Source organism: Sceloporus undulatus, chromosome 6 (genome assembly GCF_019175285.1).
Source record: "Sceloporus undulatus isolate JIND9_A2432 ecotype Alabama chromosome 6, SceUnd_v1.1, whole genome shotgun sequence".
Lineage (NCBI taxonomy): Eukaryota > Metazoa > Chordata > Lepidosauria > Squamata > Phrynosomatidae > Sceloporus > Sceloporus undulatus.
The window spans coordinates 167,613,357-167,638,414 of NC_056527.1; the positions used below are offsets into that span (position 1 = coordinate 167,613,357).

Consider the following 25,058-nt stretch of genomic DNA (forward strand, 5'->3'; position numbering starts at 1 on the left):
TGAGAGCAGCCCCTGGGTCTTTCCAAAGGCAGTTTGAAAACTGATATTGTCAGCATTTGCTCGGCTTCGTTGCCGGACAGCAGCTTAAATAAAGAAGTGTCAGGAGGGGACTAGAGAGATCACTGGAGGTTGCCTTCAGCTGAAGGTGAGTGTGACCTGAGGGAGATGCCCTTCACAGCCTCTAATGGGAAACAGATCAAAAGGCTTCTGGTCTGACCATCTGGGACCAACAAACTCAGGCTGCATCTACACTGCAGAATTAATACAGTTTGACACCGCTTTAAGTGCTGTACCTCCATTGTATAATGCACTGCATTATTTCTACAGTGTAGATGCACCCAAAGAAAACACATCTCTGGGTACTCTTTGCTGGGCACTGCCTTTTGTGAGAGTAGACCTGCCCAGCTCTTTCTCCCTGGAGGGAAGTTGATGTATTCTCCTTACTTTCCTTTATCGAGTCTAGGAAATTTTATTATGGTTGCGGTCAGGTCACACATTCTAGTGTTTGGCCTGTTGTGTTGTGGGAAAGTGGATTTTTTGCCAGAACCTGGGGGTGTTTGAGCAAGACGAGTGTGATGGGGGCATGCCTGTTGTCATTGTCTCCACTTGTTTCCATCTTTTCCCACATTCACACAAGTCCCTGGAATGGGCAATATTCACATACTCATTCCTGGAGGGAGAAATCTTATCCCAATCTATGAGGGGAAGACACATATATTTAGGGAGATTTAAAACAACCCAAATAGCACATATCCTAGCACATTTGGGTGCATACCATTCGCAAACATGTACGGCAACATGCCTTGAAACGTGCGCCTCTTTCCGCGCAGCCGTCCGAAGCACGCCACGGTGCAGCAAAAGCAGAAATAAACACAGGGCAAGGAACCAAGTGTCCAAGTATGTGCTGCTCACATCCTGTCGAATCCCATGAGATGGGGACAAAGTACAGAATGTGCATTTTCATGCTTGGAAATGGTTTGATAGATAACAGCTCCGTGTTTCAGCACCCTTTCACACTATACAGTGATGGCACATTTATTCCATTTGGATGCATTACCTTATGAAACCCTGGGATCTGAGGTTTGGTGAGGCACTAGTGCTCTCTGGTAATGGAAGAGGCAGAAGGAAAGGAGGAAAAGCTCATTCCAGATGGATAGACTCCATCAAAGACACTTCAGCCAGGGGTAGGCAACCTTTTTGAGCCGGGGGCCGGGTTGCTGTCCCTCAGACAACTGGGGGGCCGAAGCCAAAAATAAATAATGAATTTTTGTTTTTTTTAAAAAAATTAAATAAATAAATAAACAGGGACAAATGTGGGACAAAATTTTCAAATGGAGGACATTTTTTTTTTAAAAATGGAGGACACGCAAAAATTTTTTGCTGATTTTAAAAAAAGTTAATATAAATGCATGTTTCAGAGGCTTCTATAGACAATTGCCCCCCTTGCCCGCCGCTTGCCCCCCTTGCCTGCCACTTGCCCCCCCTTGGCCGCCTCCTCCTGATAGGCCAAAGGCGCCACGCCCTCACGTGAGAGGCCAAAGGCTCCGGCGGCAATCGGCGGCAGGACCGGGCTGGGGCCGGTCCCAAGGCCTTGCCGGGCCGCATCTGGCCCGCGGGCCGCAGGTTGCCTACCCCTGCTTTCAGCCCTGAGTCTGCAAGGGCTGTTCATGATAGGATGACCTAGAGGTCTTTAATTTATAGGTTCACCATAAGCTGATGTTGTCTTGATGGCAACCTCATTTCCGAATGTGCCCGATCTTTTGTTTAAAGTGTCCAGAAATCTTTAATTTAAAGTGTCCAGAGTGATCTCTGACCCAGCAACTTGTCGCCACAAGTCTATAAAACTAATGGCATGTTAGGAGAAAAAGTCCTTTCTTTCATCGTCTGCATGCTCCATTTTTGGCCAACTGCAAATGTGTCAGAAACTTGTTTCGGTTTGGAATCTGCCTCCTCCTTGCTTTTTATCTACCCAAACTGACCATTTGACAAGACCCAATCCTTCTTTGTGTCGAATGAGTATAATCCTTCCTCCTATTTGTTCAAAAGCAAAGTGCCAAGAGGTCGCACACTGAATGCCATTTGCATAAGTAAAGTGATAGCATTGCAATGTTATCCCTCCATGCATAGAATGCTTTTGGAATAAGGCTTCCTGGCTGGATTTGTGGGGGGAACGGATCAAAATTAATAATTCAATGCAGCAAAGACAGTAAATGTATCAAAACATTGGGGGTGGCTGGTGGTATCCATGTCAATGGGGCAATAAATCCAGTCCAAGTTTTACTCTGCAGCTAACCAAGGTGCTGAGCTCTATCCTGAAGAATAGGTTCAGCAGCCAGAATAGTTCCCTAAAGGTTCAGGGTAAAATCTGGAGAGGACTTTCTGCCCCTTTGAGAGGGCAATCGCCAGTCGCCATTTCGTTTTGAAAGACATTGTGCCAATGGAGCTGCTGCTGAAAGAAAAGTCAAACTATTCATCCAACCCTGTGTCTCCTGTGACTCTCCAAAACTGAGCCTTTCCTAGGCCAGCTTTTGCATTTTGGGACTTATTCTTCATGACATTCAGAAATATGACTTCCTTGGAGCAGAAAATGCTGCTTTTCTGTGCAACACAACCCCATCAGGCACAGATTTTATGTAGAATAAGTCCCAAACTGAACTTCACCATTTTCAAAGATATTTTCATATTAGGAAGGAAATTGTCAAAGTCACTCATTGCTAAATCTACTCAGAACCAAATTAGTTTAGAACTGCAACTCTGTGTGGTCCACATACAGACTCTTTCTCATCCTTTGGGTAAAGCATCCCCAAACCTTGGAATAATATTATACATACACACAGGTATCACTTTTCTTGTTGTGCCAAAATAGGAGCATGAAAAGCAAAAACCTCTAAATGTTGTTGGATTGCAACTCCCAGCCTCCCCAGTTGATGGTGAGGAATGCTGGGAGTTGCAGTCCAGTAGCATCGCAAGGGAAGCACACTTTGCCCACTTCTGTTTCGAAACAGGTTGAGCAGAGATCCACTTGCAAAGGAGGCAAGAGATGTCTCTGCCACTGTGATTGTTTTGGTTTAAAGAAGAAACCAAGGGAAATGGTTTTCCTCCTCTGAGCATTGTATATATTTGTGGGTATGTGGTTGTCACTTGTCCTGAAGGAAAGGCCTCTACCTCTTGGCTGATGGGAAACTCTTCATCCAAGCCAAGCAAGGCGGCAGCAGCAACATTAGGAGCTTTCCTTACAAGGAGTTTGGCAGGAGCTCAGCTGGCAAAAGTTAGCAAAGGACTGGAGTTTTCCTCTCTGCATCATTCATTCAAGGGACCCTGAAGCAGCTGCAAGGAAGAAGCCAGCACCACTCCCTTCCAGAGACACCGAAAAACCCTTTTGCTCGTCTTGTGTGCTCCTTTCCCACTGCGAAATTGGAGGATTCGGAGGAAAGGGTCCCACCAGCAGCCCCCAAGGGAACACCATCAGCCCCCAAAGGCCTGGGAGATGTGGCTCTAAAGGTCTTTGCAAAAGCACTGCTCCAGCCTAGTCTTCTCTTCAGCTCTGATCTGAAGGTGAGTGGGTCTCTTTCTCTTTTTGATCCTTTTGTTATTGGGCAAAATTTGGCACATCTTATTAGACCTTGGAGATTATGATGTCTGGCCTCCCATTGTGGCTCCCATCTCAGGGGAGCAGGGAATCCACTCTGGGTTCTAATCCAAACTTTAAAGGTGTTATCCAAGGTGCCAAACCAAGCAAGTTCAACAGCATTACAGTCTGAGTAAGGTTCCCTTCAGGAGAGGGGATTTCTTATTCTTCTTTGCAATGATGTGGAGAGCGTCTCCTGGGCTGTTTAAGCATTTTTACAGACGCGTCTTTTTTCGTAATTGTCAATCTGTTTGAGAGCTCGGCAAAGTTCCTTTTTTGGACTGCTAGATACCACCATGTTTCCTGGCCATGTTGTTGGGGGATTCTACCAGTTGTAATACTCAAAATCAATATTTTCAAATTGGCTAGAGCAGCTGAGCATACAGCAATTTAGCAAACTGAAATGTTATCACACAATACTCCTTTCATCCCAGTCTCAGTGTTGACAGTAGAGGCTGAGTCTCCCCTTTCCCAAATGGTTAGGTATTTTGGATTACTTGCATATACATAAGGAGATTATCTCAGAGATGGGACCACAGTCTGAATGTGAAATGCCTTGATGTTTCAAATACACCTTACACACATAACCTGACACAGAACTGTCCATGAAACACCACAAAGGTGTCACCTGTCTCAGTCCGCCATGCAGACCATTTTGGATTTTTGGACTATTTCATATATTGGAACTTCTGCTAAAGGAAATACGTTCTGTCCCCAAGACAGTTGCTGAAATTTGGTTTAGCGAGCAAAGTGAATCCATACACTTCCATTCGAGATAGGAATCCAGTAGCCCTCCAGATGTTGATGGACTGCAACTCCCAGCAGACCTAGCTGGCATAGCCAATTGATGGGGATCCTGCCATATTTGGATGGTGACATGATTTTCAATGTGGGCTACACATTTCTAATCTCTAGGCTTGGGAACAACTGGAAGGGCCATTCAGGTTGAACAGCTTAGAGAACCTCAAGACAAATTAATGTTGTGTTATATTTGCCAATGTTTATTTTTGCTTGGTCTCAAGATGTCGTCCATGTTTGGCAAACCGCGGCCTGCTCCATGCGTCCATGAGCGCCATCTCTCCAGCCTCCCCCCCGAATGCAATGTGGCCATTTTAGGATGCCGAGGGTCTGGAAAATCAGGTCAGGACACGTGTGTGTGTGTGTGTGTGTGTGTGTGTGTGTGTGTGTATGAGTTTATCAAGAGGAGGGGGATAAGGTTTGCAGAGATACTGCCATACCTTTCAACTGTCCCAGTTTTGCAAGTCCAGTTCTGCAGAGGACATTGATCCTCCTTGTCCTACTTTTTATTGGAAGCTTTAGCTTCAGAAGGAGGGAAATGGTTAGGGGTCTATCAGGTGAGATAAGTAATGGGTTTTAAAAGGGAGGGCGAGAGGGGATGTGACCATCTTCTCAATCCTCCTTGGCTTTTCTTTTTCTTTTACGCCATTTCCGCTTCGTTTGCCGGATGCTTCAAATGCACTTTAATCTCTCTTCAATGTCGAAATCCACTATGATAAACTCCCTCTTCTTTCTCTCCTTTCTTCCAGCACTGACAGTGAAGTTTCTAACCAAGAGGTTTATAAGTGAATACGATCCCAATCTAGGTAAGACCTCATTGCTCTACTTACCCTTTTCCTTTTGAGTCTTTCAAATGCGGAACAAGGGGTAGAAACCCCAAATCGGGGGTCAGGGCATTATGAAAACAGAATGGACCTGGTTCAGGGTTTGGGGTCTGCATATTGTAAACAGCATGCAGTGAACTCAGGGGGGATTTAGGGTTTATAAGTAATGTAGACAAGACCCTAACAGTAGTTGCAACATTTGAATCCTACCCTCTAGTCAGTTTCTTTTTCATTCTGAGACATATCAGAACAACAAATAAATCCATCTCATTGTTGTGGTGCATTGGCGAATCAATGAAAATGCCACGTTTGCACTGTAGCGTTACAACGCACAAGAAAAAAGGGGGAAGATTGCTCTTTGAATCATAGGATCATCTCAGGAAATCGTGTCTCCAATTTGAAAAAGAAAGCCCTTGCGGAGACCCAAGAAGTCATGACAAAGAGTCTCTCAAAAGAAAGAAATTGAGAGATGAAGAGGTGGCAACAACCACCAAAAGTGTAGCCTGCCGTATTGTGAGAACTTGTGCTTCTTTTGAAAGGAGAGAGCTTGTCCGGAAACGTTCCTGGGGATTTTTAAGTCGCCGGCGTTTCCGTGCGCAGTGTTGTTGTTTCTCCGTCGTTTCAAAAACAGACGGCCAAATTTAGAGCGCATACCAAGAAAAGCAGAGATGGAAAAACCTGATTGTATAGAAAGGAAAAAAGGGAGGGTGCTTTTTAAAAAGAGATTTCATTTCTTTTACTCTTCATGGGCTGCAAGATGGTAAACTGCTGTGTGGACAATGAAAGCTGTGTTTAGATGAAGCAAAGTGAAGAAAGCAAAGCGCCTGAGTTTGGATGAGATGCCCAAACCCTAACCAGCCACAGATGCCAGCGAAACATCAGGAATAAAGTCTTCTAGAACATAGCGACACTGCCCCAAAAACCCACAAAAATTGATGGATGTCGGCCATGAAAGCCTTCAACAAAGACCATTATATCTGGCCACATTTTGGACTTTGTGTTCCTTCTACTAGCTCTTACATTTTGCACCATCCAGCATGATTATTAACTTCAATGTCTGCTGTGTTTATGGCATTTTGTTGTTTATTTGTTTGTTGTTGTTTTTGTTGCTTCCAAGTCATTTCCAACTTAGGCAAATCTATCACAAGGTTTACTGGGGCTGAGAGTGTGTGACTTCCCCAATGTCACCCAATGGGTTTCTATGGCCAAGGAGGGACTCGAACCCTGATCTCCAGAGTTCAATACTCAAAACATTGCACCATGTTGCATTTTAGTAAGCCTAATAAAAGTTGTATAACACAACCCTGAATTCTTTTGGACTCCAGCTCCCAGAATCTCCCTGGTCCAAGGGGATTCTGGTAATTGTAGTCCAACAAAGCAACTTCCCCAGGTCCTTCTTTTCTTTCATGCATCCCATCTGGAATCATCTCAGCTTGTTTTTCTTCTGTTTGCATTCATTTCCTTGGGACTATTTTTACAACCAAGCTACCAGGAGACACCGACAACAACAACAAGGAAAAAGCCATGGATAATTTATCATGAAGGTTAACCAAAATAGGAACAAAAACAACCCATAAATGTGTCCTGATCATGCCATCCTCTGGGTCACGTTCCCAAATATCTGTCCTTCAGATCCCGACCGCAAAGTTGTGATGCCATTCCTCAGTTTCTGAAAACATTTAGCCTGGAAAATAATGATGATAATAATAATAACTGGTTTGATGATTCATTGCCTGTGCATTTAGCAAACAGAATGGAGAGTGGGCCCAAAGAGGAAGGCATCTTTGTTAATGGGACAAAGGGAGATTTTTCCTTTAGCTTGAAGGTCATTATTGTTCAGTTTTGGTGCAAAAGTCCAAATGGGTGGCATTTGGAGACATATCCAATGCAGAGCATGCCATGCTTGGTCCAAGACATTTGCTACAAAGGGTAGGATTCCCACCTCAGTTGCATCCTCACAAGGCTAGCCACTTCGGTCCAGAACACACTGCAAAAATAATCTAGTTTGACACCCCTTTAACTGCTTTTATAAAACCATCGTTCCCAGACATTGAGCCACAGCAGTTAAAGCAGTGTCACAATGGACGATTTCTGCAAAGTGTTTTGGCACTAGCACATGGATGTCAGGGTAATAATAATAATAATAATAATAATAATACATTTATTTATAGCCCACCTTTCCCCAAAGGGTTACAACCATAAAATAAGACAATAACAATTATAAAATAAATGTAAGTAAAAATCACATTAATATAGGAATGATATAGGAATATATATATATATATATATATATATATATATATATATATATATGGATAATGTAGAAGTAAATAAGGAGTGTCTTTAGAGTGTGGTCCCTGAAGACAGGATCTCAGGGTTTCACATAGGAGAAGCTAGCTCTCTTTCTGATTAATGTTTAATATATGTATATATATGTATATGTATGTTTGTCTTGCAGAGGACACTTATGCATCAGAAGAGATAGTGGACCAACAGCCGGTTTTGCTGAAGGTGATGGACACAGCCGACCAGGTAAAGCAAGATGGGGTTTCATGGACACTTGAGATTACCTTTACAAACCCTTATTGGAAACTTCGAGATTTTAAATAACGCTGCCATTGATAATGAGGGTCAGCATGGTTTGAGTGTTGACCCTGGGAGACTTGGGCTTTAATTCTTGTTCAGCTATAGAAGCAGATTGGGTTTCCATAGCTGCCAATGTGTGCCCATGTGCTTTCAAATTGCCTCTCAACTTCAGGCAACTCCATAAATTTCACTGAAGTTTTCTTAGGCAAGAAATACTTAGGGGTGGTTTTGCCTGTTCCTTCCTCTGAAACAGAGCCTCCAGTATATTGTATTCATAAGCAGTTTCCCACCCGAGTATTAACTAGGGCTGACCCTGCTTAGCTTCCAAGATCATATGAGATCTGGTGTCTTTCGAGTATTTGATATATAGGCTTATATAGACTGTGTGAATGTCTATCTCTGGAGAGGTGAAAACTTCCTCATCTGTACAGTCAGCCCTCCACATTGATGGATTTTTTTTATCCACAGATTCAAGCATCTATGATTTGAAAATATATACATTCCAAAAAGCAAGCCCTGATTTTGCCATTTTATATAATGAACATGAGCTTGCTATTGTGCTTAATGGGACTTGAGCATCCACGGATTTTGGCATCCACGGGGGGCAGGGGAGAGGGTCCTGGAACCAAACCTGGAGGATACCAAGGACCCACTGTGTTATTTAAAATATGTGATGACATGACCTTAAAAAATCAGAAGCGATAGGATGCCGCTTGCTATTTCATTTGGGAGTGAAGGAGTGTCTTGCTTGTTGTGGGTCTCAAGGGATGAAAAACTACCCCTCCAGTCCAAGACATAAAACCCATTCATTCTGTTTTGGATACTGGAGAGATTCGACTTCTTTTTATCACTCGCTGTCCTGGAATGTCTCCCTGTGCATCTTGAAAAGAGGTTTTGTCAGGACAGTCCGGTCAACAGAACAGGGTTTCTTATAAACAGACCTTTTAATTAATTAAATGGATCTGTGCCAGTCTTGGCCTTGTGTGGTTATCTCTGTGCCGGAACGGCACAAACTGATCTTGCAGGGCTTTGAGAGCTCCTTGGCTCCGACAACCTTCTTGTCTTTGCAACCTCAGTTCAGTCTTTACAATGGACCTTTTAATGCAGTGCCAACAAAGGTGCCCAATCCTTTGGGATCCATGAATGCCTTGGAAACCAAGTGCAGAGGAGGAGGAAGCTGTTAGCAGCTGCATATTTGTAGGCACTTGTCTTCAGAGTAAAGGCTTAAAGTTAAACAGTTCAGAACACTTGTTATTGCTTATTGATTATTTATTGATTTCCCTGTCTTTCAATGGATATGGTGCTCCGTGATGCATGAGGTGTTGTTCTGTCAGAGCTTTTTAAGGGGTAAGGGGGCTGGATCTTATTGGCAATCTCGGCTAGAGAAGGTCCATTAAATAAATTGTTGAATGATGTGTCAAGACTTAAGTAAATTCCATAGCTTCAATGCATCTTCTTCAATGCATCTGCTATCGAATTCTGGGGTTTGTCATTCAGTGGGATATTGAGCCTTCCCTGACAGAGAGCTCCAGTGCCACAACAAACTACAAGTCCCAGGATTCCATAGCATTAAGCCATGGCCATTAAAGTGGCATCGAACTGCATTATTTGAGCATGTGAGGCTTCTGATACTGCTTAGCCACACATGTCCTGGTTTTCATCTATGAAATGTTGGAGGATATGCTGTACATCAGTGGTCCCCAAGCCTCCAGATGTTTTGGACTTCAGCTCCTAGAATGCCTGACCATTGGCCAAGCTGACTGGGACCTCTGGGAGTTGAAGTCCAAAAGACGTGGAGGACCAAAGTTTGGGAACCACTGCGTAGATTGTGGGACTCTGGGAGCTACCGTCCAAAAAGCCAACTTTCCCCCAGGTGCTGGTGTTTGCTACAAGAAAGTGATGGAGGGCCTTGCTGGCCATTTCTCTTCTCTGGTAGGACATCCCAGTGAGCTGTGAGCGATACCTGAACTGGGCCAGCGCCTTTATCGTGGTTTACAGCATCGACAATCGGAAGAGCTTTGACGGATGCCGGCAGTACCTGGATATCATTGGACTCCACCTGAAGAATGCCCACCACGAGTCGCCCGTTCTCCTGGTGGGCAACAAGCTGGACATGGAGCAATACAGGTGAATGTCTAGCAGGTGAAAGCAAGGTGTGTCCCCTGCTCCATGGCAGCGGTAGAAGCCACGTCTGGGAGAATCCTCACTGCTTATAATGGTCAAAGATATAGCCATGCTCGTCTGTAGAGAGATCTTGCAGCACTTTTGAGACTAACTAAAGAAAGAAGTTGGCAGCAGGAGCTTTCTTAGCCTTTACTCTACCTCCTCAGGTGCATATATGTAATGTAATGCAATGTCCAAATGTATACAGAGAGATCTTGTAGCACCTTTGAGCCTCACTGCAAGAAAGAAGTTGGCAGCAGGAGATTCTGTAGAGTGAAGTCTACTCCCTCGGATGCTTTTAAAAGCATAAAGCATCTGAGGAAGTAGACTGGAGTCTATGAAAGCTCATGTTGCCAACTTCTTTCTTTCAGTGAGCCTCAAAGGTGCAGCAAGATCTCTCTACAGGCTGCTTATAATGCTGTTGTTGCTGCTACTTCTCCTTCTCCTTTTTCATCTAACTCTTCTTCTTCTTGTGGGTCTTCAAGTTATTTCCAGCTTATGGCGACCCTAAGGTGAACCTAGAGAGCCAGCATTGTGTAGTGGTTTCAGCGTTGGAGACCAGAGTTCAAATCCCCTCTTGGCCATGGAAATTCGTTGAGTGACCTTAGGGAAGTCCCACTTTCTCAGCCTCAGGGAAAGGTAATCATGACAAGCCCTCTCCAAATAAAGCTTGCCAAGAAAATCCCATGCTAGGGTCAGCCTTAGGGTCACCATAAGTCGGAATGGAAACAACTTGAAAACACTCAACAACAACAACAACCACAAGATGAACCCAAGACCACAGTTACTTTTTCATGTAAAGTATGGGTCAAGTAGGTCTTGTGAGAATATTAATATCTGGCTACTTTTCCCAGACAGGTCACCAAAGCTGAAGGCGTCTCTCTGGCCACAAAGTACGGCGCTCCCTTCCATGAAGTCTCGGCCTGCCAGGATTTTGAGTCAGTGCAGCACGTTTTCCACGAAGCGGTGCGGGAAGTGAGGCGCGAGACGGAGAGGTACATGGCCGTCCGGCCCTTGTTCATCATCGAAGAGAAGCCTTCCCTCCATTTTGCCCCGCCGGCCGCTGTGGCCACCAAACCAGGCTTGGCCAGCTGCACTTATAACACTCTTTCCACGGTGAACTATAAAGAAATCCCTTCCGTAGCCCAAGCCAAACTGGTCACGGTGAAATCCTCGCGGGCTCAGAGCAAGAGGAAGGCACCCACGTTGACTTTGCTGAAGGGTTTTAAGATATTTTAAAACAAAGGTGGGCAACGGCTGGAGGTCGGAAGGACACATTGACTTTCCTTGGGAGGCCACATCCCCAACCCTCACCATATCCATTTTTGAAAGAATTCAAAATGCTTTCCACCAAAATGCCCCCATTAGAACCATTTTGGGGGATGTCTGGACCATTTCGGTTTGAAAACAGGACTTGCCTTGATTTATAAGGCAAAAATATGGCATGGTTTCCCTGCATATTCCCTAGCATGGGAGGCCAACTTTGGCCCAAAAAACATTTGTAGATTTGCCTGGGTCCCTGCAAACCTTAAAAGCAACCCTGGATGCATCACTGTAAAGCCTGCTGCAAGATGGAGAGGAAACCTGCCTAACCGATCGGTGCAATTAAGCAGTTGTTTGAAATGCCAACATAAAGACTTTTCTTGCAGTCAAGGTGAACTCTTGTTGTACAGCAAAGCATTCCCACTGATTTGGTTCCTGACCGGATTTTAAACTTAAGCATGCTGGCTGAAACGCAGTGAGCAAGACTGTGGGCAGACACCCTTCTGTACCAACCTTTCCAACAGGAATGCTGAAGAATGGATGGAAGCGACACAGATTCCCCTTTGCAGAAGTATTGTCATATGCAACTTCTTCTCATTCTTGCTTTGTGCTGACATTCCCAAAATTCTGTGCAATTTTTCTATGAAGTTTGTGATCTGCGCATGTGAGGATGAAAAAAAGGAAGGGGGAAGTTGACGCTACTAATTTTGGTCCCTTCTGTTGGTGAAAACCTTTAGGTTTCTGCATCGGAGAGCAATGGTGGATAGCCGTTCCCACATCTGCACAGTGGGGACTGTATTCCAGGTTTTATTGGATTCAAAGACATAGCCACATTGGTCTGGAAAATGAGTGTGCAAAGGGATCTTGTAGCACCACGAGTCGAGGTTGACACAAGGGCAGTTGACAACAACCAAGAGCAGCCCTGAATCCAATCCCACAAAGAAGCTCAGCATCATGTAGAGCTCCTTTAAAATCCTATAGTGCTACGCTTCTCAAACCTTTTACCGCTGTGATCCCTGTAATTGCTTCCTTAGAGGAACATATGCATGCAACAGACACCAAGAGGAATCTAGGTAAAAATCTTAGCAAAATAAAATGTGGCGCCTTCCTGATGAATTAACAAAACACACAACAAAAACTCCTAATGATACTGTATTCTCCTTTTCTGGGTAGGGTATATGCGTAGGAGAGTAGAAATGGCTTTATCATATGCCTGATGCTCTTTCGCTCCCGAGTCAAGCCATATTCCCTGTTCAGAAATGACCTTTAAGATAACTTTCTACAATGGCACTTAACTGCTGTGGAAAATGTTTTAATAAAAGAAACCTTGGGAAAGCCAGCTGTGGGACCATCTCTTGTTGGCCCAAGAGCAATTTTCCATCTCGGTTACAAAGACTTTTTGATTTATTCCAGCCGAGGATCCTGAAATAACTTGCATCGTACACAAAAGCTCCCATAGCCACAGACTCATTACAATGAATTATGCGCCATTTCTATATCTGTGTTCAGAATCACTCGTGCTGAGTTGGACATCAATGATACCCTGGAAGATGTGGGGAATACCAACCGATGCCACAGATTTAAAACTCAAAGGTTTCCCCCCTCATCTCCCCATTTTCTCGGAAATCCTAGGAAATGGAGGGAGAACAGGGTTCTTTCAGGGAGAAATCTCAGCACCGGCTTCAAAGTTTAATTCCTAAGATTCTTAGGGGAAACTGTGCCAATAAAAGAATACAAAATGTGCCACAGCTATGTTTTGTTTTTAATGCAGACTCGCTTGATCCTTATTCTTGGGCAGTAATTCTCTCCAGCTGAGGTTCTCAACCCATAGGTTTCACAAGAAGTCAACACAATATGGTGTGTTGTCTTGTTTTAACATTTTAAAAATTAGAACAGGGTTGGTATGATTTCAAAGACATAGCCGTGTTAGTCTGGAAAATCAGTCTGCAAAGGGATCTTGTAGCACCTTTGAGACTAACTGAAAGAAAGAAGTTGGTAGCATGGGCTTTTGCAGACTTGACCCTACTGTTTGGAGAAGAGGGGAGGCAGGCCCCTGCATCATAGCGAATGCTGACCCTTTGGTTCCAGTAGATGACCTTTTGCTTTTTAAATAGATTTTCAAGAATGAAGGCAGTCATTCAGCTTTCCACTGAAATATGTTGTTATATATCCGCTTCAGCCTTGTCTTCATATAGGGTTGTGACATTCCCATCCTTCCACTGGATCGTCACCTGTCCTGCATTCTCCGTTGCAGGAAGCAAACTGTCTGCCAGAGGATCGGGGTTGCTTTCCTCTTTCAGAAGCACAAATGCTTGCTTCATTTCTGTCTCCGCAGGCTGGACAACTCTGTATTCTTCTTTAGCCAGGAGCGAGATTTTCCGGGCCCTAAAAGGTTTGAGAGACAAAGAAAAATCAAATCAAATAAACTAACTCAGCAACAATAAACTATCAGGTTTCAGACAAGGGTTTAAATCTAGAGAAGACCCACAGAATCATTGAGACTGCATATGCACTGCAGAAATAAATAATGCAGTTTGACATCGCTGTGGGGAGTAAGCAGACCTCACTTTTCTAAAAGCCAGTCTTGATCGATTGCCTTGATCAAGGTATCTTGCAAGGGTTTGAGACCTGACTTGCATGAAGGTAAAGACTTGAGACTTGGAGTAAAAGACTTCAATACATCGCCCCCTTATCCATACCTGTTCGCCCTGATATTTGCTCCCAGGAGGGCAACACCGATCACCAGAACCAGAAACGAAAGGCCTAGAATGCAGTAGCTCCACGTCGATGCTAGGAAGGGAGGGAAATGGAGAAACGTGGTGAAACCCTTTTCATCCTCATTCTGTATCAGTAAGGAGAAGTACCTTGAAGCTCTGTCCTCTTCTCCAATGGGATTCACCCACGAGTCTTAAGAGTTTGCACTTTCTAAAGTCCAGCAATACTAAAACCACTTCTAAGGATGCACCTAAAACAAGAGGGGACACTTACGGTCTTCTCTCCGGAAAAACCACAGCAGCTCCTCCAGCTTCTCTGGGGGAATCCCATCTTTCATAGAGTCTGGTGCAGTATTTTCTGAGTTGTCTGAAGACTGTGAGTTGGTCAGGGCCAGGACAGAAGGCCCACTGATGTCGATGTTCACTGTTGGACCGAAAAACAGCACAGCATGAGCCTCTAGCCACAGCCTTAACTTTGGGTTATTATGACTATCGGACCCTGAGGGTTTGTCCTTTAGGGATTTTTAGATCTTCTTCTGGGACCACCAAATTAGTCATGTAACTATGTACCTGCCATTGTTACAAGGATCTTCAAACTCTATTGCTTTAGGATACTGGTACATTGCAAGAGAGTCCACCGTTTGCCATGGCATCATGAGGGGCAACTATGAAGGAACTAGACAAGATCCTCAAGGTTTAAGTTTTGAGGCATGAAGCTTGCAATTTGGGGGATTTTCAGGATAGAGAAGGTGGAAGATCCTTTGGGTCATAAAATGCAATTTTCCTACCCATATTTTAACTGGATCCTGACTAACTCTCTATTGTTTGGATGTCCAATTGAGCTTACCGTATACAATGAAACATAGCATTGTCCAAAACGTCTTCATGACGATTGAAGAAATCCTTCAGACAAGGAGAGTGTACTTCTTTCAAAGGCTCTTCAATGGAAACTTAAGATGGAAAAGAAACCAATGTGTTAATTGACAGATCCCACTTGTTCTGAAAATGACCAACATTAGGCCAATGGCTGCCAAGCGCATGGGATCTGATAATGGCAAATTTGCTTCCATTTAAATCAGGGATTGGTCCTCCAGATGTTGTTGGACTGCAACTTCCAGCACTCTTAGCTATCATCTCCAAAGTTGAGATGATCTTTTAAAGATCCTCTGGGAGTGGCAACATCTGGAGCAGGCCAACATCTGGGAGCAATGTACCATTTCCACACTGTTTTATCTACATTGGACTATGCTATTACAAATGTGATTAGTAAACACAGTGGCTGGAACCCTGTTGTATGTAGTTCTGAGTACAGTTTCTACAATACAAATCCCATTGAATGCACTGGACTTTACTTCTACATAAACATGTTTAGGATTGCACTGTTATGCAGTTGTCTTAAGATCAGACTTGACATGATGCACCTTTCCTTGGGATTAACCTGTTTTATCTGCCATGATGGGACTTCCTCAGAGGTGCATGCCTCAGCAACCCAGCTTGCAAATCATGTCCAGGTTTTTGTTTGACCAAGCACAAAGCAAAGCACACTAAATGCCGGATAGGTAGGTGAGGAAAATGACATCATGTGACAAAGAGATGTCTTTCACCATTTGTGGTGAGATGCATCTGCAAAAGCTGTGTTTAAATATATCGTCCTGCTTGACTCATCTAAGAGTAAGTCAAATATAAATAAAATAAGTCCACTTGAGATCATTGGCTTTCTACCAAAGAAGCATGGAAATGAACTACCTAGTTCTGTCCCTGGTTCTCACATCCTAGTTCTCAATAATTGTGGGAACATATAGCCTTACCCTTTCAATATCTGAATATTCCCCTCTGACTACACTAATGCCACTAACCTTCTCTTAGGAGTGAGTCATCTCTGTTGCAATTTTGCTGATCGTGGCGCAAAGCGTTGGCTCCCTCGGTTACTGACCTTGTTAATCACTTTCCCACTTGCAACATTCCCTTGCATTTAATCTCTTAACAATTCAAAGTTCACTTTTCATGGCCAAAGGAGATTCTCCAGTAATCTGAACAGAACAGCTACACATAACTTTTATGTCTCTTGCATTCTTATGTCTCTCTTTTCCAAAAATACTTCTGGAAGAAAGGAGTCAAGTCAGCCTTAGCTGATAATATTCAGTGGGAAAAAAGAATTCAAATGTCCTTATTGATGGATGGATTCCACTTTTGTATTGAATACGGACACCTTTTCACACAACAAAACACGCCATTATGATTCCACTTTAGCTGCCATGGTTGCATCCCATGGAATTGGCTCAAGTGCCTATGAATTTGGGGGTTCTGTAGGATGTTGCCATGGCAGTTAAAGTGGAATCGTAACACTATCATTGCATACTCTCCAATTGTCCAGATTTGGAAGGGACAGTCCAGATTAACCCTCTGCAAAACGAATGGCCATAGGATGCTTCCACACTGTCAAAAACAATGCAGCTTGACACCACTTTAATTGCAGTGACTCCATCCTACAAGTTCAGTTCAGTGCATCTATTATGTTCAAAGACCAGCACAGGTAAAAAGGGGATACAGAATAAAAAGAAGGTAATGGTAAAAACAAGGTTAAAAACAAGATTAAAACACAGTATTGAACATATCCTTTTAAAATCATGGAGCAATGGTAATACTAGCCAACTGCGGAGGTCATTGCCTGACGGATTTCATTTTTCATCCTGCAAGACCTTGTCAGACTACAAATCCCAGGATTTCCACAGGATGGAACTACAGCACTTAAAGGGGGTGTGAAACAACATTATTTCTACAACATAATAGAAGCACCTGTAGTATCTCTAAGCCCTAGTAGAGTACATGAGCATCCCTATTGAAGTCTCCCAGACAGGTCTCTCAGAGACACATCTGGAATAGTGAGTACCACTTCCAGTTCTGAACTTTAGTACTTCTTTGACGATCCAAGCATTGTCCTTCTGGACCAAGACACCTTCCCAGGTACATTGCATCCATTATTTCCTCCCTTTTCCCTTTCCAAATCTGAACTTACCAGAAAGCCTGCAAATTTTGTCCCAAGTGGAAGAACGCTAATGGAACAGCTGCCTGGAAGACAGATCCACTGTTCAGCGCATCCCTCGGTTATGGAAACTTGTGCATTCTTTGGGGCTACTGTTACTCACTGGGAGTAACTACTCATTCTCCTCCCCTCCGGCTTTAGCTGATATAGATGAGAGGATATTCTTTGCATTTGCAAAGTCACTGAACTCTCCACTCCCATGGCTTTCTCTCTCTCTTTGCCAAAGGTGAGTGAACCCCTGCCCTTGGCTTTTATTGACTTGAGGGTTGTAATGCTGCTGTGTGGATAAAGTCTTGATAAAGTTTGAATGCCATTAGCCATGCAAAAAGGGTACTTTTTTCCTGAGACCCCAGATGTCTCCATCCTTAATTTGTTAGACTGAGAACACTGAATCTCTCAAGAGAAGCATCCATGCTTCTCCATGCCTCCAAAAGGGATATGTGGCTTTATAAAAGATGGAGACATCTGGGATCTCAGGAAAAAAAATACCTTTTTTGCATTGCTAATGGGATTCAAATGTTATATCTCCTGGACTTTGGAAGGCTTTGTTCCCATTGCCACAAGGCTTGTTGCAAAGATATCCCTCCAAAGAACAATACACCAACACAACACCTTTTGAGAAGCCGCAAGCCTGTGACTAACATCATATATGAGTTAGAAACCCTTTTCAGATTAGTCTTACAAACCAAAATGCCTAAAATACACGATGCAAGCTTTGGAGGCTTCTTCATCCTACAGGAGACTATGCTTTTGCCCTTGATATTCCTAAAAAAGGAATAGGAATCTGGGTTTTGGTGTGTTTATTCTTGTTCATTCTAGCCTTGTTGTAACTCTTGATCTTTCCTCTTCGGAGTCTTTGACCTGGACTCCTTGGTTACAGAATAACTAGAGCTGTCATCCTTATTTCTTATTTTTCACCTCCGAAAGGCAAACCAAAGACTTGAAGACAATAAAAAATAAAGTTTTATTTACTGGGCCGGTCATGTGTTTTCAGCAAACATACGTCTGAAGAAGGAATTGTAGCTCCATCCGCACTGCAGAAATAACCCACTTTGGCACTGCTTTAACAACCATGGCCAAATGTATTTATTATTTGTTATATTTATTTATATCCCGACCGTTTCACAAAACTGGGACTCAGAATGGGAGTTGCGTCGCATTGAGCCAGGGCAGTTAAAGCGGTGTCAAACTGCATTATTTCTGCAGTGCAAATTCAGCCTTGGGAGTCTAGAAGGGAGTCTTTTGAAATGCTATGGAATCCTGGGCTTTGTAGTTTGTGAGAGATATAGCCTTCTCTGTCAGAGAGCTTTTGGGCCACAACAAATTAGTTCCCAGAATTCCATAGCATTCAGCCATGGCAGTTAAAAATGGCGTCAAACTGCATTAATACTTCAGTGCAGATGCAGGGACTCTAGAAGGGAGTATTGGGAATGCTATGGAATCCTGGGATTTGTAGTTTTGAATTTTATGACTCTCCTCCTTCTCCGGCTCCAATGCTATGGAATGCTGGGATTTGTAGTTTTTGTGATCTATTTAGCCTTCTTTGTCAGAGAGCTCTGGGGCCACAACAAATAAATACAACAATAATAATGATAATAATAATATAGACCCCAAGAATCCATAGTTTCCTTGAACAGTGGCCTTTAAAGCGGTGCCAAACTGCATTATTTCATTCTGCAGTGGCTTGAAACTCTAGGAGGGAGTCTGGGGAAAAAATCTAGGCCCCGCCTGGCTGCTCCTGCTGCTATGGTTACGGCTCCTCCTCCCGCTCGGGCGGTTGCCATGGTTACTGGTCCGCGCGGCTAAGCCCCACCCACCCAAGCCTGGCAACTCCGCCCATAAGGGGTTGAAGAAGGGAACGAGTTTCTGTGACGTCATCACGCCGCGACGCAGAGACCCGGAAGCGCTGTGGAAACATGAGGGGCCCCCTTCTGGGCGCCTGGAGAGGCCGCTGCGGCCGGGCTTTCTCCTTCGCAGCCCAGGCTCCTCAGAGGCGAGAGAGGCCCCCCTGGAGAGTCCTCTTCTTCGGCACCGACGGCTTCGCGGCAGAGGCCCTGCAAGCGCTGCAGGCGGCCCGGTAGGCCTTGATCGGAAGTGGTTCGGGGGGTCATAGGTCAACCGGAAGTGGGGTCACAAATTCTGACAGGGGTTTTTGAAACACAACAGAAAGAGTTGCTTCTGGACCTTTATTATAAAAGGCCTCTTTCCCTTTTCGATAGAGGCCTGCCGTCCCCAGAGTTGGCCTTCTAGGCTTTTGGACTACAGCTCCCAGAATGCTTCGCTGTTGGGCAAAATGGCTGGGGTTTCTGGGAGTTGAAGTCCTGACACCAAACACCGCCAGAATTAAAGCAGCTTGACACCAGTTCATTTAAATTGGTTGCCGTTTCTGTGTGCCTTCAGGTCATTCCTCAGTTAGGGCCACCCTAAGGCCAGCCTATCCTGGGGCAAGTTTCTTCTGAGGCTGAGAGAGTGTGACTTTCTTCCCAAAGTCACCCAGTGAGTTTACATGGCTGAGCCGGGATTCGAACCTGTATCTCCACTGCCACAGCCCTAACCCTCAAAGCACAATCCCAGGAGCCTTTAGGGTAGAGTCCAGGCAGTCCATCGAAACGGTGTCAAACTGCTTTACCTCTGAGAGTCTCACTGGAGGCACGCAGCAGGCCTTCAGTGTCCTCTGGACTTCGGTTGCAGCAAATATGCCCAAATCTGTAAATGTTCATCAAATAGACAAAATCAAGCTTTGGGGTTTTAGGTGGGATTATATATTTTCCAGCTGCTGGTGGTTGTGAATCCATGGCTGCAGGATCCGTGGATATGGAGGGCCAATGTACTGGGTTAAAAAGACAAATAATATCATAGAACCACGGAGTTGGAAGAGACCCCAAGAAGGGCCCTGATCCAGTCCAACCCCTTTATTCTGCCATGCAGGAAATCACAATCAAAGCAACCCCAAAGACAGACGGCCATCCAGCCTCTGTTTAACGTCCTCCAAGGAAGGAGAGACCACCAAAATCCCCAAGGAAGCGTCTTCCACTGTCAAACAGCTTTTACCGTCAAGAGGTTCCTCCTAATGTTGAGCTGGAATCCCTTTTCCTGGAGCTTGCCTCCATTGCTCCATTGGGTCCTATTCTCTGGAGCAGCAGAAAACAAGCTTGCTCCCACTCAACATGACATCCCTTCAAATACTTAAACAGGGCTGTCATATCGCCCTTTGACCGTCTCTTCTCCAGGCTGGACCTACTTTGAATCCATTGCTCCAGGTCCTATTCTCCAGAGCAGCAGAAAACCAGCTTGCTCCATCCTCAATATGACACCTCTCCGATTACTTAAAACAGGGCTACCGTATCACCTCTTAACCATCTCTTCTCCAGGCTAAACATAACCCAGCTCCCTAAGTCTCTCCTCCTATGACTTGATGTAAATTGCTTCTTCACTGTGGGGTTGCATTTATTGGGGTGGTAGCGTATTGGCATTGTTTCCAGGCCTTCTCTATGCCTTTTCCTCTCTCCTGCCGTTTCAGAGAGCCTACGCCAGGTCAGCTAGTAGACCGCCTGGAAGTGGTGACCCTGCCGTCCCAATTGCCAAAGGGGCTCCCCGTCAAGAGGTCTGCGGAGGAGCTTCAGCTCCCGATCCACCTGTGGCCCGACGTTGGTCCGTGCGAACACTTTGACGTTGGCGTTGTGGCGTCGTTCGGGCGTCTGCTTGGCGAGGACCTCATCCTGAAGTTCCCATAGTAAGGCTGTGATCACAGAATGTAACAAAATGAACCGGGTGTAGATGCCAGAGGAAAGCCTTTCTTCTGAATCATTTGTGAAGAGAGGGAGATTTTATCTTATGGGAAATTGTTGGGACAAAATGGGGCTCCATTCTGTTTAATCTTTTGCATCTCATAATGTTACTTCTGCGAATTGTTTGTTCCTATGTTTTCCCTTTATTCTCAAGTTGTCTTTTTTCATATGTACTCTTCATCTGTGCTCTTTAAGAGCCGGTTAGTACCAAAACACACTGCAGAAATAATCCAGTTTGAGACCGCTTTAACTGCCCTGGCTCAGTGCTAGGGCATCCTGGGAACTGTAGTTTGGTGAGCCATTTAGCCTTCTCTGTCAGAGAGCTCTGGTGCCACAATAAAGTACAATTCCCTGGTTCACCTAGCACTAAAGTAGTCTCAAACTGGGTTACTTCTCCAGTGTGTATTGGATCCATTATACCCTCTTTCTTCATATGCATTTTTAACTTTGTTGAATGTTAAGATGCCAGTTAGAAAAATAACTCTCCCGCGGTCATTGTCCACTTACATATGTTACAGAGTTACTGGTCCTATTCTAATTTCCAAATGTTCTGATTCAGTGGCGTGCTGAATGTCCATCCCAGCTATCTGCCAAGGTGGCGTGGCCCAGCACCCATCATCCACACGGTGCTCCATGGAGACACAAGTACTGGGGCAACAATTATCCAGATCAGGCCTAAGAGGTATAACAGCCCTTTCATTCTTTTTAGCCTCCATCTACGTAAAATTTGATAACAGAATGTAAAGACCTAACAGAGAGCTTTACAAAGTACTTAATGCTGTGTGTTACGTTCCTAGGTTTGATGTCGGTCCGATTGTTAAACAGGAATCCATTGCGGTCCCAGCCCAGTGCTCAGCAAAAGAGTTGGAGTTGATATTGTCCAAACTAGGCACCAAACTGGTAAGTTAACACTACTTTTTTTTAGTGTTTTTATGACGATAATCAATCAGCTGACATATATAAATCAATGAATTCAACAGTGGGAAGCAAATCAAGGTGATAATGAAGAAAAGTAGGGCAAGTTTCTAGATCTGTTACTTAGTTAAATATAACTAAGTAGCATCATCTGGCCCAACCCTTGCTATCTTTACTTACCAGGCATGAGCCACTCCAACCATTGGGGATCTATTTTCCATTCGACCATGATGCAGCAGACTGACATTTCCAGCCCTCTCTTATGAGCAATCTCTGTGTGAGGAGGAATTTCAATAGAGATCCTGCTTCCAACTACCACACTAAAAATCACTTGTGAGATGGGATGAAAATGCCAGTCTGCTGCATCTTGATCAATGGGAGAAGAGACTTGTATCACTTGCAACAGCCGATACCTGGTAAGTCAAAACTGGAGGATTTTTGTGGTCTTATGTATTCCCTACACTAATGCATAAATCTAAATAACTGTGACCCTGAATTCCATCTGTACTTTCTTGGGTGAAGAATATGAATTGCATCAGAGAGAGTCTTTTCTTCATATTGTGTTCTGCTTTTTCATTTCTCAGCTCATTTCTGTTCTCCAAAACTTACCTGAAAGTTTAAGGAACAAGAGAGAGCAACCGAAGGAAGGAGCAACATTTGGTAAGTTTCATGTGTGATATAGATATTCATTAGTGGATAAAATCATTTTAAAAATTAATAAAAAATTAAAAACATTTAAAGTATCTGTAAATACAAGTATTCCAAAATCCAAATACAGAACACTTCTGGTCCCAAGCGTTTTGGATAAGGGATAGTTAACCTGTACTAGTGGTACAATGGTTTGAACTGTAGGGCTTAATTTTTAAGAGTATATTGGGATGTTTTAAGAATAGCAGAATTTCTGACTACTCCTTCTACACTTATTTGATCTTAAAGCACCCAAAGCCACTGTTGCCATGAGCTGTATCCAATGGGAAGAACAAACTGCTGAGCAGATAGTACGCCTGCATCGTGCCTTAGGAACAATGGTGAGACGAGTTGGCAAATAAATACTTATTGTTGAGGATGAGGGGTAGGTTGGATTCTCTAATGTCAGTCCTTGAATGAAACAGATCGATCTCCCTGTTCGGAAGGAGGACACAGGCATGTCATGTAGAAACTCCCAGGTTTAATCCTGAGCATTTTCATGTCGGGCTTGAAAAATGTTTATTGGATTCCCTTGACAGCCCTGGTGTTGACAATGCTGGGCTATCTGATTGGTATATGGTAGCCATCTATGAATTGGGGAACAGTTGATACTTCTGAATAAAATAAGTTTGACTTTTTAAAATGCCTAGATGTCTTATTTTGCTATGTCTTTTCAGATGCCCCTGCAAACGCTGTGGATGGGTACTGCTGTTAAACTGCTGGCGTTTGTGGAAGTGGAGACATTACCTGACGCCCTTGGTATTGACACACATCTGTCTTAGTCTCATTTCTAACATGTTTCTAAAAACCAGGTTAAATGATATTGGAGGCATGTCTCTGAAACAGAGATTATAGTACGCTAATTTCTGTTACTTGCTTTTGCTGTAAATTATTACTGCTGCTCAGCCATTCCACTTTATTCCTTTGTTTTTGTTGGCCTGCACTGCTTTTACTCTACAAAATCCTTTAAACACAAGGAACAACCAGCCCAGCCTATCTGGGAAAGTGCTATGGGGCTGTATCACATCAGGACAAGTAAGATTAGCAGATTAACCTGTCTGGATTACCCTCAGTGGTAAATGTTGATGATGCGGGACACAAGGATGGTTATTTGTATTGGCCAGTATTTGATGTTACACAGGCTCCTCTTGGAAAACCTAAGCTTCAGGAACACTGGAAAGCATTGCAACATATTTTTATTTTTCCTGGTTTTCAGGTGGCTGTGACTAAATCAGGGCATCACAGAGACAGGAATAAGTTGGCAGTTGACTGTTGTGGAGAAGCAAAGTGTAGAATATATGTTTTGTATTCAGATAGGACAGCAACGGAAAAGGGAGCTGTTCCAGGATCAGTGTTCTACCATAAGCAGTTGGAGACACTGGTAATCCGTTGCAAGGTATGTTTTCACATGTATGTCTGATAATCTGTGGTGTTTCACTTTCTCACTCTAACACACACGTACATTTATATATCAGGACAGTGTAACCAGAGAGCCCTGGTGCAGCTCTCATTGAAGTAACTTTTTCCAAATTAAGCTGATGTTTGGCTTGCTTGCATTGCTCTTCCCCATGGCTTGGAGATGCAGACTTTGCATGATAAAGCCTTTCTGAAATCTCAGGTCCCAAATAAAGTTCTGAGACTTCATCAGGCACTGCCCATGTGTTTTCCATCTACACTTTGGAAGCATGGACTGAGATCTTGCAGTGGATATGCTTTTTCTCACTGCTTGATCATTGAAACCCACTTTAAAAGCCAATCAGCCATCCAGAGCAATGGAGGTCTGTGCTGCAGGATGATGTGCCTAGCAAGCAATGTTGTGGGGAGCAGAAGCAGGGGCCTCTGTAGGGTCCTGTCACAACTCTTCATTTTGTTGTCACTTGGTGGTGGGAGAAGGCTAGTCATGCCATCCTGAAGCACCTGTTAGCAGCACCATTTTCCATCTCACCAGCTGTAGGTTTTACAAATTGTTTGAAAATGGAAAATGATTATTGGATCTTATCTACATGTGACATAACTGCAGTGTTCTTTCTCCCTTTCTAGGAAGGTTGGGTTGGAGCCAAAGGTGTTATACTTAAGAAGAAGCTGACAGCTGCTGATTTCTATAATGGATACTTGCATCCTTGGTTTCAGCAGAATTCTCAAATGCCTTCTGGGACGTGCAGATTTCAGACGCTCAAACTGGTCACAGCAAAAAAGAGCCCAAAAGGAACAGTATTGCAGGTGCACAATGCATAGCGGTAATAAGCTCTGGTATACAAGTCTAAAAGAGCCAGGTGCTTCTTCAAGCTGGATGTTGGAAACTTATCTGGGCTGTATCAGCTCTGCACCAAAAACTCAGTGTTTATCTCATTGCACAGCTGGCAGTTGCAACATCAAAGGTTGGAAAGAACAGGAGTGGTGCCATTTGGCCCTTGCTTCTGCCTATGCCTCCCAGAGGACTTGAGGGTACCTGCTAACCCTGAATCTTGTGTTCATCCTCAGCACTTGGAACTCTGACACATGTTTCTGGCCCAGCAAGGAGTGTTTACTACAACTCTTTATCCTGACTTCCTTTATGAATGCATTATAGCTTTGTTCCGTTTATTAACCAAGAGAAGGGTGGCATACTGTATTGTTGAGCAATAAATTATTTTTTTAAGTATGCACATC

At 43.9% G+C, this 25,058-nt stretch overlaps 3 protein-coding genes across 4 annotated transcripts; 2 read left to right on the forward strand and 1 right to left on the reverse strand.

Annotated features, from left to right (window-relative positions):
- The first annotated feature begins 73 nt into the window (after positions 1–73).
- RASL12 (RAS like family 12) lies at positions 74–12,478 on the forward strand. 2 transcript variants are annotated; one of them, XM_042474744.1, is made up of 7 exons: positions 74–145; positions 3,314–3,555; positions 4,651–4,768; positions 5,176–5,232; positions 7,709–7,782; positions 9,773–9,963; positions 10,854–12,478. In XM_042474744.1, the coding sequence occupies exons 3-7, from the start codon at positions 4,651–4,653 to the stop codon at positions 11,236–11,238; spliced, it is 825 nt and encodes a 274-aa protein (XP_042330678.1). In that variant the 5' UTR covers positions 74–145; positions 3,314–3,555; the 3' UTR covers positions 11,239–12,478. The 2 variants fall into 2 exon arrangements, with proteins under 2 accessions (XP_042330678.1, XP_042330679.1); XM_042474745.1 differs by lacking the exons at positions 74–145; positions 3,314–3,555; positions 4,651–4,768 and adding an exon at positions 4,904–4,983.
- An 80-nt stretch (positions 12,479–12,558) lies between these two features.
- On the reverse strand, positions 12,559–17,181 carry SLC51B (solute carrier family 51 subunit beta). Its single transcript, XM_042474746.1, has 5 exons — positions 16,993–17,181; positions 14,824–14,926; positions 14,251–14,400; positions 13,962–14,052; positions 12,559–13,647 (listed from the first exon to the last, which is right to left on the reverse strand). The coding sequence occupies exons 2-5, from the start codon at positions 14,861–14,863 to the stop codon at positions 13,425–13,427; spliced, it is 504 nt and encodes a 167-aa protein (XP_042330680.1). The 5' UTR covers positions 14,864–14,926; positions 16,993–17,181; the 3' UTR covers positions 12,559–13,424.
- Positions 17,182–18,726: 1,545 nt separating this feature from the next.
- On the forward strand, positions 18,727–25,058 carry MTFMT (mitochondrial methionyl-tRNA formyltransferase). The gene is made up of 9 exons (XM_042474743.1): positions 18,727–19,096; positions 20,540–20,752; positions 21,367–21,489; positions 21,605–21,707; positions 22,307–22,382; positions 22,659–22,750; positions 23,087–23,168; positions 23,723–23,805; positions 24,450–25,058. The coding sequence occupies exons 1-9, from the start codon at positions 18,936–18,938 to the stop codon at positions 24,642–24,644; spliced, it is 1,128 nt and encodes a 375-aa protein (XP_042330677.1). The 5' UTR covers positions 18,727–18,935; the 3' UTR covers positions 24,645–25,058.

What these genes read in the sequence shown, in the direction of transcription:
- RASL12 (XM_042474744.1), top strand. Translation starts at nt 4,651, where the DNA reads ATGTCGTCCATGTTTGGCAAACCGCGGCCTGCTCCATGCGTCCATGAG. An exon ending in CCGAGGGTCTGGAAAATCAG is followed by an intron (nt 4,769 to 5,175) that starts GTCAGGACACGT and finishes CCTTTCTTCCAG; the next exon opens with CACTGACAGTGAAGTTTCTA. An exon ending in CTGGACATGGAGCAATACAG is followed by an intron (nt 9,964 to 10,853) that starts GTGAATGTCTAG and finishes TACTTTTCCCAG; the next exon opens with ACAGGTCACCAAAGCTGAAG.
- SLC51B (XM_042474746.1), bottom strand. Translation starts at nt 14,863, where the DNA reads ATGAAGACGTTTTGGACAATGCTATGTTTCATTGTATACG. An exon ending in GTTTTTCCGGAGAGAAGACC is followed by an intron (nt 14,053 to 14,250) that starts GTAAGTGTCCCC and finishes CTCCCTTCCTAG; the next exon opens with CATCGACGTGGAGCTACTGC. An exon ending in GCAAATATCAGGGCGAACAG is followed by an intron (nt 13,648 to 13,961) that starts GTATGGATAAGG and finishes CAAACCTTTTAG; the next exon opens with GGCCCGGAAAATCTCGCTCC.
- MTFMT (XM_042474743.1), top strand. Translation starts at nt 18,936, where the DNA reads ATGAGGGGCCCCCTTCTGGGCGCCTGGAGAGGCCGCTGCGGCCGGGCT. An exon ending in CAAGCGCTGCAGGCGGCCCG is followed by an intron (nt 19,097 to 20,539) that starts GTAGGCCTTGAT and finishes CTGCCGTTTCAG; the next exon opens with AGAGCCTACGCCAGGTCAGC. An exon ending in ATCGTGCCTTAGGAACAATG is followed by an intron (nt 22,751 to 23,086) that starts GTGAGACGAGTT and finishes ATGTCTTTTCAG; the next exon opens with ATGCCCCTGCAAACGCTGTG.